This window comes from Pipistrellus kuhlii, unplaced genomic scaffold (assembly GCF_014108245.1).
Source record: "Pipistrellus kuhlii isolate mPipKuh1 unplaced genomic scaffold, mPipKuh1.p scaffold_m20_p_2, whole genome shotgun sequence".
In the NCBI taxonomy this organism is placed as follows: Eukaryota; Metazoa; Chordata; class Mammalia; order Chiroptera; family Vespertilionidae; genus Pipistrellus; species Pipistrellus kuhlii.
The window spans coordinates 58,838,310-58,852,154 of NW_023425515.1; the positions used below are offsets into that span (position 1 = coordinate 58,838,310).

General features: G+C 40.6%; 1 protein-coding gene across 3 annotated transcripts in view; it reads right to left on the bottom strand.

Moving 5' to 3' along the window:
• ATP6V1A (ATPase H+ transporting V1 subunit A) overlaps positions 1-13,845 on the bottom strand; it is a 55,358-nt gene that overhangs the window by 22,522 nt on the left and 18,991 nt on the right. For all 3 annotated transcript variants that reach the window (XM_036447946.2, XM_045583983.1, XM_036447947.2), the window contains exons 2-6: positions 10,422-10,516; positions 8,244-8,372; positions 5,502-5,716; positions 5,113-5,250; positions 512-663 (exon numbers count right to left, since the gene is read on the bottom strand). In XM_036447946.2, the coding sequence (XP_036303839.1) occupies positions 512-663; positions 5,113-5,250; positions 5,502-5,716; positions 8,244-8,372; positions 10,422-10,503 (716 nt within the window). In that variant the 5' untranslated portion in view covers positions 10,504-10,516. The remainder of the gene's footprint in view (positions 1-511; positions 664-5,112; positions 5,251-5,501; positions 5,717-8,243; positions 8,373-10,421; positions 10,517-13,845) is intronic.

Genomic DNA, 13,845 nt, shown 5'->3' on the forward strand with positions numbered 1-13,845 from the left:
AATTAGAACTTGTGGACAAAAGCTAACATGAAGAACAAAGAAAGAAGGTGTTTCAAAGAGGAAGGAGTAAAATGTAATAAAATGGAGTTATTGAATTAAGTATGGGAGTGACTGACTATGTTAGTGAGAGTAGTTTCAGTTGAGTGGTGGAGCCAAGGGCAGAGTAGTATTGGTGAATTAGAGGGAAAGATGGAAAGAACTATTCATTCTTCTCAGAGGTGTGGCTGTGAAAATGAGGAGAATAGTGGAAGGTAGAAAGGGGAAAGTAAAGAATTTCTCTAGATAAAATGTATTATAGGGTTAGCCCATAAAGTATTTATCTATAAAAAATATTTTCTTCTCAAAAAGAAACACTATATGCTCTTATTACCTTTACTTCATAAGCACCTGGATATAACATACAGCACAGGAAATACTTAATACTATAGTAACTTTGCATGATGGCAGTTAGTTATTAGGCTTACTATGGTGATAATCACTCAGGGAAAACTGGGACACAACTCAAACTTACGGAAAGAGGGCATCAAGGATTCTCTGGCCAGTCAACAAAGGATGATTTGCAGGCAACTTCTCAGTGACAGGCCGAACTTGACGTACAGGCCATACCTGGACCATGCTGAACTTATCCTTTACACCTTCAAATTCCAGCTCCAAGACAACATCCTATAAAAATACAACAGGATTTGAAGCACAGTCAAATTTATAAACATCTATTCCTCTAAATCAAAGTAACCTCAGATTCTTCTTGGTGGTAGCAAGGTGTTTTGTAGGGAAGTGGGGAGGTAGATTTATACTTTTTATTGTAAATCTTTACATTCAGTTCTATTACTGTTTAGCACTTATTACTGTTTTTATGATTAAAAATAGCTTAGGAGTTTTTGAGAAAAAGATAGCTCAAGTAACAGAGGAACAGTTAATTAAGTTATAAAGATCTACATAGGGAAAAGTCTGGAAGGATGCAGGAGATATTCCTGGGACTGAGGGAGAGGAAAAATGAATGCTTTCATAAATTACTTTCCATTTGTTGTTTTATTTACTTTATTATAATGCTCCTATAATTGCTTTAATGAAAAACACATCTATTAAATAACCCTAAAATATTTGCAAAATTCAAAAAATAATTAGTAATACTCTGAGATTTATGAACATTGACATAGTTTCAACTATTCACAAACAATTCCAAAGCCCAAAGACCTATAAAATCTGTAATTCTGTTGATACATGAACCACTTTAGGGTGGTTTTCCACGTAAAAATGAATGAGTCTTTAAGCTATTGAGTTAAGGCTAGCTGATTGTCCAGAACTCCAATCTTAACTCTTGTTCTCTACGTATTATATAGCACAGACTTATTCGACTTATTCTTGTGAAATAACTAGAAGGTTATCTTTTATCACATTAGGAAAAAATGATATGCTACACTTGTCTTCACAATAAATAGTTATCTTCATAGTCACAAAGACTATTAGGGAATTGATATGATATGACTATCAATAACATTAAAGAATTAAGTTTTAAATGACTCACCCAAGAATTCATATAACCCATTATGCAATTAATTATGTGACTACAGATTGACAATTAAAATCAAAATCTTTTATAGGTATAAAGAATCAGGACTTTAAATAATGTAGCATAAATTCACAAGGTAAGAAAATGTTATACTAGAGGCCTCGTGCACAGTTTCATAAACTGGTGGGATCCCTGTGTGGCCTGTGGGGATTGGGCTGAAACCGTTAGCCCAATTCTGCCTACCACTCCTGCCTGCTACTCCCCCTCACCCTGGCCCCGCTGCGCCTGCCGCAGGCTCCAGCCCAGTCAGTATCTATTGGGAAGCTGGCGCCACCACAGCAATGCTTGCCAGGTGTGAACCCTGTATCTGGTGCCCATTGGTCAATTGAGCAGGGCTCCTGCTGTGGGAGCGCACTGACTATCAGGGGACAGCTCCCTTGTTGAGCATCTGGCCCCTGGTGGTCAGTGAACGTCATAGCAACTGCTCATTTGGTCGCTTAGGCTTTTATATATATATATATAAACTAGTGGCCCGGTGCACAAAATTCATGCATTCGGGGTGGGGGGTGTCCCTCAGCCCAGCCTGCACTCTCTCCAATCAGGGACCCCTTGGGGATGTCTGATTGCTGGTTTAGGCCGGATACCTGTAGGATTGGGCCTAAACTGGCAGTCCGACATCCCGCTTGCAATCTGGGACTGCTGGCTCCTAACCACTCACCTGCCTGCCTGCCTGATCACCCCTAATCTCTATGCCTGATTGCCTAATCCCCCCCTAACTGCCCCTGCCTGCCTGATCACTCCTAACTGCCCACCCCTGCCGGCCTGATCTCACCCCCAATGGTCCTCCCTTGCCAGCCTGATCCCACCCCCAACTGCCCTCCCCTGCTGGCCTGATCTCACCCCCAACTGCTCTCCCCTGCCAGCCTGGTTACCCCCAACTGCTATCCCTTGCTGGCCTTATCACCCCTAACCACCTCTGCACCGGCCCCCACCACCGTGGCTTTGTCTGGATGTCTGGAAGGATGTCCAGAAAATGTATAATCTAATTAGCACATTACCCTTTTATTAGTATAGACTAGAGGCCTGGTGCATGAAATTCATGCAGCCCAGACTGAGCCATCTCCAATCTGGGACCCCTCGAGGGATGTCCGACTGCCCGTTTAGGCCCAATCCTACTGGACTGTTGGCTCCCAGCTGCTCGCCTGCCTGCGTTCCTGATTGCCCCTAACCTCATCTGCCTGCCAGCCTGATCGCAGCCTAGCCACTCCCCTGCCAGCCTGATCACCCATAACTGCCCTCCCCTGAAGGCCTGGTCCTCCCTAACTGCCCTCCCCTGAAGGCATGGTCAACCTTAACTGCCCTCTCTTGCAGGCATGGTCCCCCTCAACTGCCCTCTCCTGCAGGCCTGGTCCCCCTCAACTGCTCTCCCCTGCAGATCTGGGTCCCCACCAACTGCCCTTCCCTGCAGGCCTGATCGCCTACAACTGCCCTCCCTTGCAGGCCTGGACCCTCCCACTGCCCTCCCCTGATGGCCATCTTGTGGCGGCTATCTTGGGTCCCCATGGGAGCAGCCATCTTTGACCACATGTAGGCAGTCATCTTGTGTGTTGGAGTGATGGTCAATTTGCATATTACTCTTTTATTAGATAGGACAGAAGCCTGGTACATGGGTGGGGGCCGGTTGGTTTGCCCTGAAGGGTATCCTGGATCAGGGTCGGGTTCCCTTGGTGGTTAGGGCAGCCTGAGTGAGGGGCCTGTGGTGCTTTGCAGGCCGGCCACCCTCCCTGGCAGCCCAAGCAGAGGCCCTGGTATCTGGGATTTATTTATCTTCTATAATTGAAGCTTTGTAGCCTTCAGAGGAGGCCAGGGCAGGCCAGGGCGGGCAAAAAGCTTGGCTTCCTCCATCGCTGGGGACAACCCTAGCCTCCTGCTCTCTCCAGCTCTGTGGCCTCCACCATATTTGTTGGGTTAATTTTCATACTCACTCCTGAGTGGCTGGTGGGCGTGGCTTGTGCGCATAGCAGAGGTAAGGTTAATTTGCATGTTTCTCTTTTATTAGATAGGACTAGAGGCCCAGAGCACAAAATTAATGCATGGGGGAATGTGTCCCTCAACCTGGCCTGTGCCCTCTCGCAATCCGGGACTGCTCAGGTAGGGTCCCTAGGCCTGGCCAGTGATCAGGACCTATTGGGTTTGCCTTACCCTGGTTGCCAGGAGCTGGCCCCGCCCCCGTCCCTGCTTGCCATATCTGTGCAGCACTGCCTCCCCTACCCCACCATTAGTCACCTCCCTCTGTGGGTGACAGGTGTGGGGTGCAATCGCTTGGCTGGCCTGGACCTCCCTCTGCAGGGCGATGGCTGGCGGGCCACAACCACTCACCACAGTGTCGCTGGCCGGTGGCCTGGGCCTCCCTCTGTGGGGCTCCTCAAATGATTGCCCAGCAGAGGGAGGCCCTGCCCAACCAGCTGGGGCTCCATGATCTATATTGCTTCACAGAGAAAGGCCCCGCCCACCTGCCACAGTGTAACCAGCCCAGTAGCCTGGGCCTCCTCTACAAGGCAATCCATGGGGCGATGGTGGGGCTCCCCCCTAACGATCATATCGCACCTGCCTTGGCTGGCCTGGCCCCAGTGTGTGTCATAGTGTGGTGATCTGGAAGGTCGTCCAGACAATCGTTCCGCTGTTCGGTCATTCAGTCAACTTCTATGTTATGCTTTTATTATTATAGATAGTTCTCTCTCAAAAAAGAAACACTATGGCCTGGCCAACATGGCTCAGTGGTTGAATGTCAACTATGTAACCAGAAAGTGTTGGTTTGGTCAGTGCACATGCCTGGGCTGTGGTCTTGATACCCTGTGGGGAGTGGACAGGAGGTAGCCAATCAATGATTCTCTCTTATCATTTATGCTTCTATCTCTCTCTTCCTCTCCCTTCCTCACTAAAATCAATAAAAATATTAAGAAGAAACACTGTGTTCTCTTACTCCCTTTACCTAATAAGCATCTGGATATAACATATAGCACAGGGAATATATCAAGAATATAGTAACTTTGCTTGATGACAGATAGTTACTAGGCTTACTATAGTGATCACATTGTAGGATACATAAATGTCAATTGACTATGTTGTTCACCTGAACCTAATATAATATTGTATGGTGCCGAAACCGGTTTGGCTCAGTGGATAGAGCGTCAGCCTGTGGACTCAACGGTCCCGGGTTCGATTCCGGTTAAGGGCATGTACCTTGGTTGCAGGCACATCCCCGGTGGGGGGTGTGCAGGAGGCAGCTGATCGATGATTCTCTCTCATCCATGTTTCTAACTCTTTATCCCTCTCTCTTCCTCTCTGTAAAAAATCAATAAAATATATTTTTTTAAAAATTGTATGGCAACTAGACTTTAACAAAAAAAAATTTTTTAAACTTGTTTTTGTATTCCCAAGCCCAAGTTAGAAGAAAAAAGTTGAATAAAAAAATGATGATGAGAATTACTTAAAACCTGCACATTAAATAACAACTCTATAACTATTTAGGGCACTAAAACTGGGCAACTAGCATAAATAAGTAGGGCCATTCTGTGAGATAAAGTTTATGTGATACTTACAGAGGTATCATAATTTCCAGGTGGAGCAATGTAAGTTACAGTCCCTCTGCTTCGTGGGGGTAACATGATTTTGTGTTTGATGAGTGAATTTTCATTGACAATTCCATAAATATCTCCACCAGTGATGTGACTACCAACCTAGAGAACAAATGCATTTGTTGTTTAATGTTCAAATAAACATCAAGTAGACTGACCCTTGATATTCTTTAAATCATTAGCCTCACTTATCAATAAAATGTAATAGTTCTATAATCCTAGTGGATTTAAAGAAAAATTTATACTATGCTTCTGTGGTCTATTTTTATTTGAATGAAGAGTACAAAATAATTCACTAAATATCCATTCCACATTCTTTCACCAACTTTAGAAATCTTGATTAAAAGACATACCCGTAAGTTTTTGCAAGGTGTAAAATCCCATTTGATATCTCTGCTAAGAGCAGACACATTTACTCCTCGAGGAATGTAGATACTTTGGGTCTGATTGCTGATGTCCGACAAAGGTCTTTGAATACCATCAAATATGGCTCCCATAATGCCAGGACCAAGTTCTACAGAGAGGGGTTTACCAGTGCGGAGTACAGGATCTCCAACAGACACACCAGCTAGAATCAGTAGTTGAGGAAAACTCCCTAAGAAAGTTTAGAGATACTATAAAAAGGAAATACCACAGTTTAGTGGGAAATGATACTTGAGCTGAAAGATTGTCAAACTTTCTCAGTTTACAACATTCTTAGTGTTTTAGTAACATTTTCACAGTGACCTATAACAAAACTCCTATTTAATAATTCCATTTATTAATTAGTCATCTCCAAACAACATATATATATATATATATATATATACACACACACACACACACACACACACACACACACACACAACCAAGTAGCACTTTGAACTATACATAAATAGAAAAATATATTTTAATTTCATTCTTAAATAAACTCAATTCTTACAAATGGGATATATGTGACTGTTAGGCATTTTACAATTTTCAAACCTTGGAATGAGACTGAATACCTGATCCATATTCAGCTGCACAAAGTACTTGCTTTTTAGTGTAGCAATCACCAGAAACACAGCTTTGTGAATATATGACATCATCGACAAGAATATAGTGCAGCCAAGGAACAAAACTGTTTATTATCTCAAGCTACTAGGTCACATGGTGTCTGTCAAGATGTCTAATATTCTTGTGTTAACCTCAAAAACTTAAAACATCCTGGGAGTTGAAGTTGCCCAAAGTGTCTTGGTGCAATTTGAGATACCATAGAACTGAAAATAGAAACAAAAGTTTCTCTTTAATACACTGTTTCAACTATGCAACTTAAGAGCATCAGTCCCCTAAAAAGAATATTAGTTCCTAACAAAAAATTAAAATCTTAAGAATTAAGTTGTGTATGGTGTGTTTTTTTTTAAATAAAGCCTGCAAATAAGCACACTGAGTCCTGCTTGCACTCATTTACTTGTTCATAGGCGTAAAAGCAGTACAACTTTTATTGACACCAATTTAGCAATATCAAAACTAAAATGCATAAATTTTGACCAAAAAAATCTAATCTCTGTGAGTTCATACTATAGTTGCATTATAAATTACTAGAAACAACTAAAATTTCTATCATTAAGATATTAATATACCATATGAATTATGGTATATTCATATGATGAATTCTATGTAGCTGTAAAAAAGGAATAGGCGCTTCTATGAATTGCTCTAGAAAGATCTCCAAGGTATCTTTTCATTTCTAATAATTAGTTATAAACATTTGTAAACCTATTGCAAAGCTGAATTTTACAATGAATTCCATCTATTTCTACAGGTTAGATTCTACCATTAACATTTTACTATACTTATCACATATCTATCTTACACAATACATTTCTTTTTAAGGGGAGAAAAGTACATATTGATATTGGTTCATAAATGCAATTAACAAACTAGAAGGCTATATAGTAATAAAAATTAATTAAAATGGCTACATGCATGTGTGTGTGTTCTGAAAACTGGCAAAATACAAGATGACCAAAGGGGGGAGAATTGTCACCATATACATGTTCATTTGTTTATTTTAAAACTGCAAACCATGTAAAACAACAAATAAAAGATAACAGTAACAACAGAAAAAATTATTTGATTAATCATGATTTCATAGCCACAAAGATTTCTCATTTTATTTCAAATTTTCAAATGACTTTTTTTTTTAAATTAGCACAGTACTCACACACAGAGAGAAGTTACTGGCAAGCATGTATTTTAGTATGACCAAAAAAAAAAGTTGTTCCAAATAAATCTTATATACTGGTAGCTAAAGAATTAATGCTGATCCTGAGAACCAATCTATTTAAGTAAAATACACAACTGAAGTCCCTCACCCCAATCCCCCCAAAAATAAACAAAAACAACTGCTTTCTCTTCACAAGGCTTAACCCTTTATCTCTTTATTTTTTATAGAAAAATGAAAATAAAATTTTAAAAGCCAAAATTATGGTAGCCAAACTAGCCAAATAGTAAATATTCCCCAGTACTAAAGTTACCATGTAACACATCACCCAGCATTATTTATTAGAATAAAGATAGAATGGTGACTGGTTTATTATACTATTATAAACAGAAATGACTAGAGACTTTTAACCATATAAGTTGATGATGCCATTCTGTTTATGATTTCTTCTACAATTTGTCTCCCTTTAATTGGTTTCCCCTGAAGTTTGTGAACTACTGAAATATTAAGGTAATTCATAATACTCATTTATTAAGAAGAGCACTAATTCCTAATAACTTTCTTCAATATACTTCCGTATAAATCAGATTTCTAATACCAACATTTCATGCTTCTACCTTTGCCATAAATCCTTAAAAATGACTTGCAGAAAGTGGAAAAAATTTAACCAAAAAGCTCAACCAGCATGCTAGTGATTAAGCATTGACCCATGAACCAGGAGGTCAGGGCACATGTACAGGCTGCAGTCTTGATCCTCAGTGTGGATGAGCAGGAGGCAGCCAATAAATGATTCTCTCTCATCATTGATGTTTCTATCTCAATCTCTCTCTCCCTCTCGCTTCCTCTCTGAAATCAATATATAAATTAAAAATAAAAAATAAAAAATAAATTGAACCAAAAAGGATACAAGTTTCTTCATACACCTGGATAGTGGCCATGTCGCCTTCCAATCGGATAATCTCTCCAACCAATTCGCTGTGGCCCACTCTCACCAGTTCATACATGGCTGCACCTGACATTTCAGAGGCTGTAACCACTGGTGGAAAAAAATGCGTATTTTGATGACTTAAGCTTCTGTGAATAGTTATACAATAGATAATTAAAATATCCAGTAAATCCAATGAAACAGCTATCTTAGATATTTATTATAAGGAAAATAAAACACCCACTATGGAGCAGAGTTTCACAGAAAGATGCATTTTTAACTTATGATATATAGGGTCACAAAATAAATTTATTAGGCTAAAGATTATACATTTATAGAATACTAGAGTTAGGGGCAACCAGGCTGGCAAGGGAGGGCAGTTAGGGGTGACCAGGCCTGCAGGGGAGGGCAGTTAGGGGCAAACGGACTGGCAGGGGAGCAGTTAGGCAACAATCAGGCTGGCAGGGGAGTGGTTAGGGGCAATCAGGAAGGCAGGCATGGGAGCAGTTGAGAGCCAGCAGTTCCGAATTGTGAGAGGGTACAGGCTGGGCTGAGGGACACCACTCTTCCATGCACAAATTTCATGCACCAAGCCTCTAGAATATATATATAATATTTTTAATATTTAGCCTTCTGATAAAATTGATTAGAACTATGTATGAGGCAATATTCAAATAAAACTATTAAAGTATTAAAATTTATTAACTTGTATTAGAACAATGTATTTATTAATTTTATAAATACCTCTATACCTACTATATAAGAATTAAGATGCATTGAAACATCAGAGATAACTAAAATTTTAAATCATATTTTATCAACCAAATGTATGCCATTTCTTTATCTTATTAAGTACTGAAGAATTAGAAATAGGTTCAGGAATTTGCTACAAGCTTTAGGAAAATATTTTTACCTAAACACTTTTGATGCTGTTCTTTTTTCCTTTCCGTAAAAGTTCTTGTGTATAGCCTTTCCTAAAAACTCTTTTGATCATCAAGGGGAAACTGTTTCTCTGAATGGCAACAGAAATTAGAAACTGAAATGCATTGTTTGCCAATGAATTAAAGCTCAAACAGAAAGTTCTAAGTGATAAAAGCTTCCAGGGGAAAAGTAAGAGGCACAGTGACTGACAGTTTTCATTTGCATAAAAACTGAGATATAAGAAAAAATGGATTTCCACTAAGGATTATAAATCAATGAACAGGTTTATTTCTGAAAATTGTGAATCAGATTTTGCATTAGGAGTGTGGAATAACAAAATGAATACTAGAATGAGATTAAAATACAGCAATACCCCAGGTTTTAGCAAAATGAACATAAACTTTAAAACTGGGATGGGGATTGGTAAGGTATATAAACATATACCTTAATAACAAAAGTGAGAAAAAAAAATAAAACTGGTCTCCAGCCCTAGCTGCTTTGGTTCAGTGCATAGAGTGACGGCCTGCAGACTGAATGGTACCAGGTTTGATTCTGGTCAAGGCCACATGCCTGGGCTGCAGGCTGAATCCCCAGTAAAGGGTGTGCAGGACGCAGCCAATCAATGATTTTCTCTCATCATTGATGTTTCTATTTTTCTCTCCCTTTCCCTTCCTCTCTAAAACCAATAAAAAAATTAAATAACTAACTAACTAAATAAAACTGCTCTCCATTATCAGTGTTCATGTCATGAAGCTTCTTTTCCACTGCTAGCTAGTTATGTGATTCTGAAATAGCCATTTAAAAGATTTTGTATATGTAAAGAGTTAAGGTTGATATGACTGAGAAATGCTCTGAAAATATTATTAAAGCTCAAACCAAATTAACATTTATTGAATGCTTATAATTTGCAAGGTATCACATACTAAAAGCTATAGCTTTTTCACCTCAGATTTAACACCAGTGGGGTCCCTCGGCCTGGCCTGTTGCCTTCTCACAATCCAGGACTCCTCAGAGGATGTTGGAGAGCCAGATTCAGCCTGATCCCGAAGGCCAGGGCAAGGGACCCCGCTGGTGCACAAATTTATGCACCGGGCCTCTAGTAGCAGTTGTAAATCTTTTGAGGACAGAATTTATGTACAATAGATGAACAGAAACTTCTGCATTTCCATCTGAAACACTTGAAAATTCATTAATTGAAATTAGGAATCTTTACCATTTAGATTGTTATGTATTACTTACCAGGTCCTGAGACCCCATGCACATAACCAAATGTGCTTTCTTTATCTTCATCACGTATTTTTGGTAGCTTGGAGAAATCCATTGTGTTAATTTACCTAAGGGAAAAAATTAAGTCATAATTACAAACCCTAAAGCAAAAGAATCAATATAGGTAGTCAACACTAATTGATGGTGTATTTTGAGTTATTATCACTTCTTCAAAGTAAAATAAATGTTTTAAATGTGATTAAAAGTACCTCATTCCTGTATGCTCTATAATTATTAAAATTCAGAATTATATATCCCTATGAAAAGTATTCCATAAAAAATACTGAGTATAACAATGTGAAGTCTTCTCAATGGTTTATCCAGCCCTACATCTTGCCCTCTCCTCATTATATTTCTGCCCATCTCTTCAATTACTTCTACCCTTAATAATTCTGCATATGCCCTAACCCAGGGGTCCTCAAACTTTTTAAAGTGGGGGCCAGATCACGGTCCCTCAGAGAGCTGGAGGGCCGGACTATATGAACTACTAATTCCTACTGTAACACCTCGGCTGTGCTCACTGCCCAAAAAACCTGGCGGGCCGGATCAGACTCCTCTGCGGGCCGCATGTGGCCCGTGGGCCGTAGTTTGAAGACGCCTGCCGGGCCTAACCGGTTTGGCTCAGTGGACAGAGCATTGGCCTGAGGACTCAAGGGTCCCAGGTTCGATTCGGGTCAAGGGCATATACCTTTGGTTGCAGGCACATCCTCAGTAGGGGGTGTGCAGGAGGCAGCTGATCGATGTTTCTCTCTCATCGATGTTTCTAACTCTCTCTCTCCTTTACTCACTGTAAAAAAAATCAATAAAATATATATACATAAAAGATAGTAATAATAATTCTGCATATACAGGAGGGGCAAAATTAAGTTTACCGTTGTAATAATAAGTAATACAATAATGTACTCACAACTGTAAATCTACTTTTATCCACCCCTGTATACACTGAATTCCTTGCCATTTCTCAAAATATTCCTTGCCATTTCTGCCTCAGAATTTTTGTATATGTTGCTCCCTCAAACTAGAGTACTTTTATTGTGAATATCTGCTTCTATATTTCCTTCAAGTCTTTATTCAACTGTCCCCCAACCAAGAGGCTTCTCTGCCCATCTATTTAAATCACAACATAGCCCTCTCTTCACTGCTTTATCCTCTCTTGAGAATATTTTCCCAAGAAAATAATTTGCTTGCTTTTTAGAGAGTGGAAGGAAAGGAGAGAGACAGAGAGAGAGAAACATTGATGTGAGACACACTGATTGGTTGCCTCCCATGTGCACCCCGATCAGGGATCAAGCCTGCAACTGAGGTACATGTCCTTGATCAGAAACAAACCCAGCATGCTTCAGTCCATGGGATGATGCTCTAACAACTGAGCCAAGCCAGCTAGGGCACATTTAATTTTTAAAATGTATTATACACCTTTAAAATTTTTCTGAAAGCACTTTTCTTTTTTTAGCAGAACATGAAACATTTTAAGTAATTCAATTCAATCTCTGTTCTTTATAGATGTGCAAACTGAAAAATGTAAAGAATGAAGTATTCAAATCCTAATAGAAAATTGGAGGCAGATCCCAAAGCAGAAAGTTTATTTTTGACCAATGGTCTAAGTTAAAAATTAATGATGTTTTGCCAAAACCAGTTTGGCTTAGTGGATAGAGCGTCGGCCTGCGGACTGAAAGGTCCCGGGTTCGATTCCGGTCAAGGGCATCTACCTTGGTTGCAGGCACACCCCCAGCAGGGGGTGTGCAAGAGGCAGCTGATCAATGATTCTCTCTCATTGATGTTTCTAACTCTCTATCCCTCTCTCTTCCTCTCTGTAAAAAATCAATAAAATATATTTTAAAAAATTAATGATTTTTAATCATGGAGATAAAATACATGCACATATAAAAAGCTAAATTATGCCCCCAAAACAACCATAAAGTAAAAGTCACAGATCAATACGTAATAAAGTGCCAAATCATATAACTTATCTACTAAAAGTTGAATGGTTAGAATGTTTAGGGAACACAGGTTGAAGGTGAGATAAATTTGGATAAAATAGAAAAAAGGTAGCAAAGGCATTTCATAAAAACAAAAGAATAGATAAATTTATAAGAAGTTAACAGACTACAAAATAAAAAGGTTATATTAGGACAACAGTGAGAAATAAAAATACAAAGGTAAAGACACTTCCTTGTGGGTCTTGAAATGAAATGCCAAGTAGACTCGATTCTACAAATAATCTACACTAATAAGAGAGGAAAATGCTAATTGATCATACCTTTGCCACGCCCACAGCAAATCAGAGCGAGTATGCAAATTAACCCAACAAAGATGGCAGTTAATTTGAATATGCAGGCGCTGAGTGGCCTGGGTCCCAGAAACGTCTAGACCCAGGAAGCTCCTAGCCTGTAGGCTCACTCTTAGGCTCTGAACTGCACGGGTCCCAGAACATCCCCTGACCACTCTAAGCCTATGGGTGCAGGGATCAAGTGGCAGGGTGCAGGACGGGAACATCCCCGCATCACCATAGCGGCGTGGGATGTTCCTGCCCCGCCTGAAGCCACTTGCGAATGCTCCAGCACCAAGCTGCGGTTTGGGTCCACGCCCCCAGCCTGGCGCGCAGAACAGGGGGGATGGCTGCTGGCCTCTGGGGTGTGCGGAGACCCCCGTGGCCACCACTGGGGATGTGCCTCCAACCAAGGTACATGCCCTTAACAGGAATCAAACCTGAGACCCTTCAATCTGCAGGCTCACAATCTATCCACTGAGCCAAACCAGTTTGACAGTAAATACCTTTTCTGACAGCTCATTAGCAAAGTTCCCTTAGGCTGCCACTTGCAATGTTCTTGGTAACTTGGGTTATAAGAATCCAAGAAGGTGATCTAAGGTTTTTCCACCACACTCCTGGAGGAAAAAATGAAGGTCCGATATTGGAGGGGCTAAGAAATGTCATATCCTGCCTAGCTGGTTTGGCTCAGTGGATAGAGCTTCAGCCTGTTGACAGCAGGGTTCAGATTTAAATCTGATCAAGGGCATGTACCTAGGTTACAGGCTTCTCTCTGGCTGGGGCCCCGGTCAGAGCTCTTGCAGGAGGCAACCAATCAAAGTGTCCCTCTCACATTGATGTTTCTCTCTGTCTCTCCCTCTCTCTTCCACACTCTCTAAAAATCAAGGGAAATATATCCGGGGGGGGGGGGGGGGGAGCCGAAACTGGTTTGGCTCAGTGGAAAGAGTGTCGGCCTGTGGACTGATAGGTCCCGGGTTCGATTCCGGTCAGGGGCATGTACCTTGGTTGTGGGCACATCCCCAGGAGGGGGTGTGCAAGAGGCAGCTGATCGATGCCTCTCTCTCATTGATGTTTCTAACTCTCTCTCTCTCTTCCTCTCTGTAAAAAAATCAATAAAATATTTTTTTA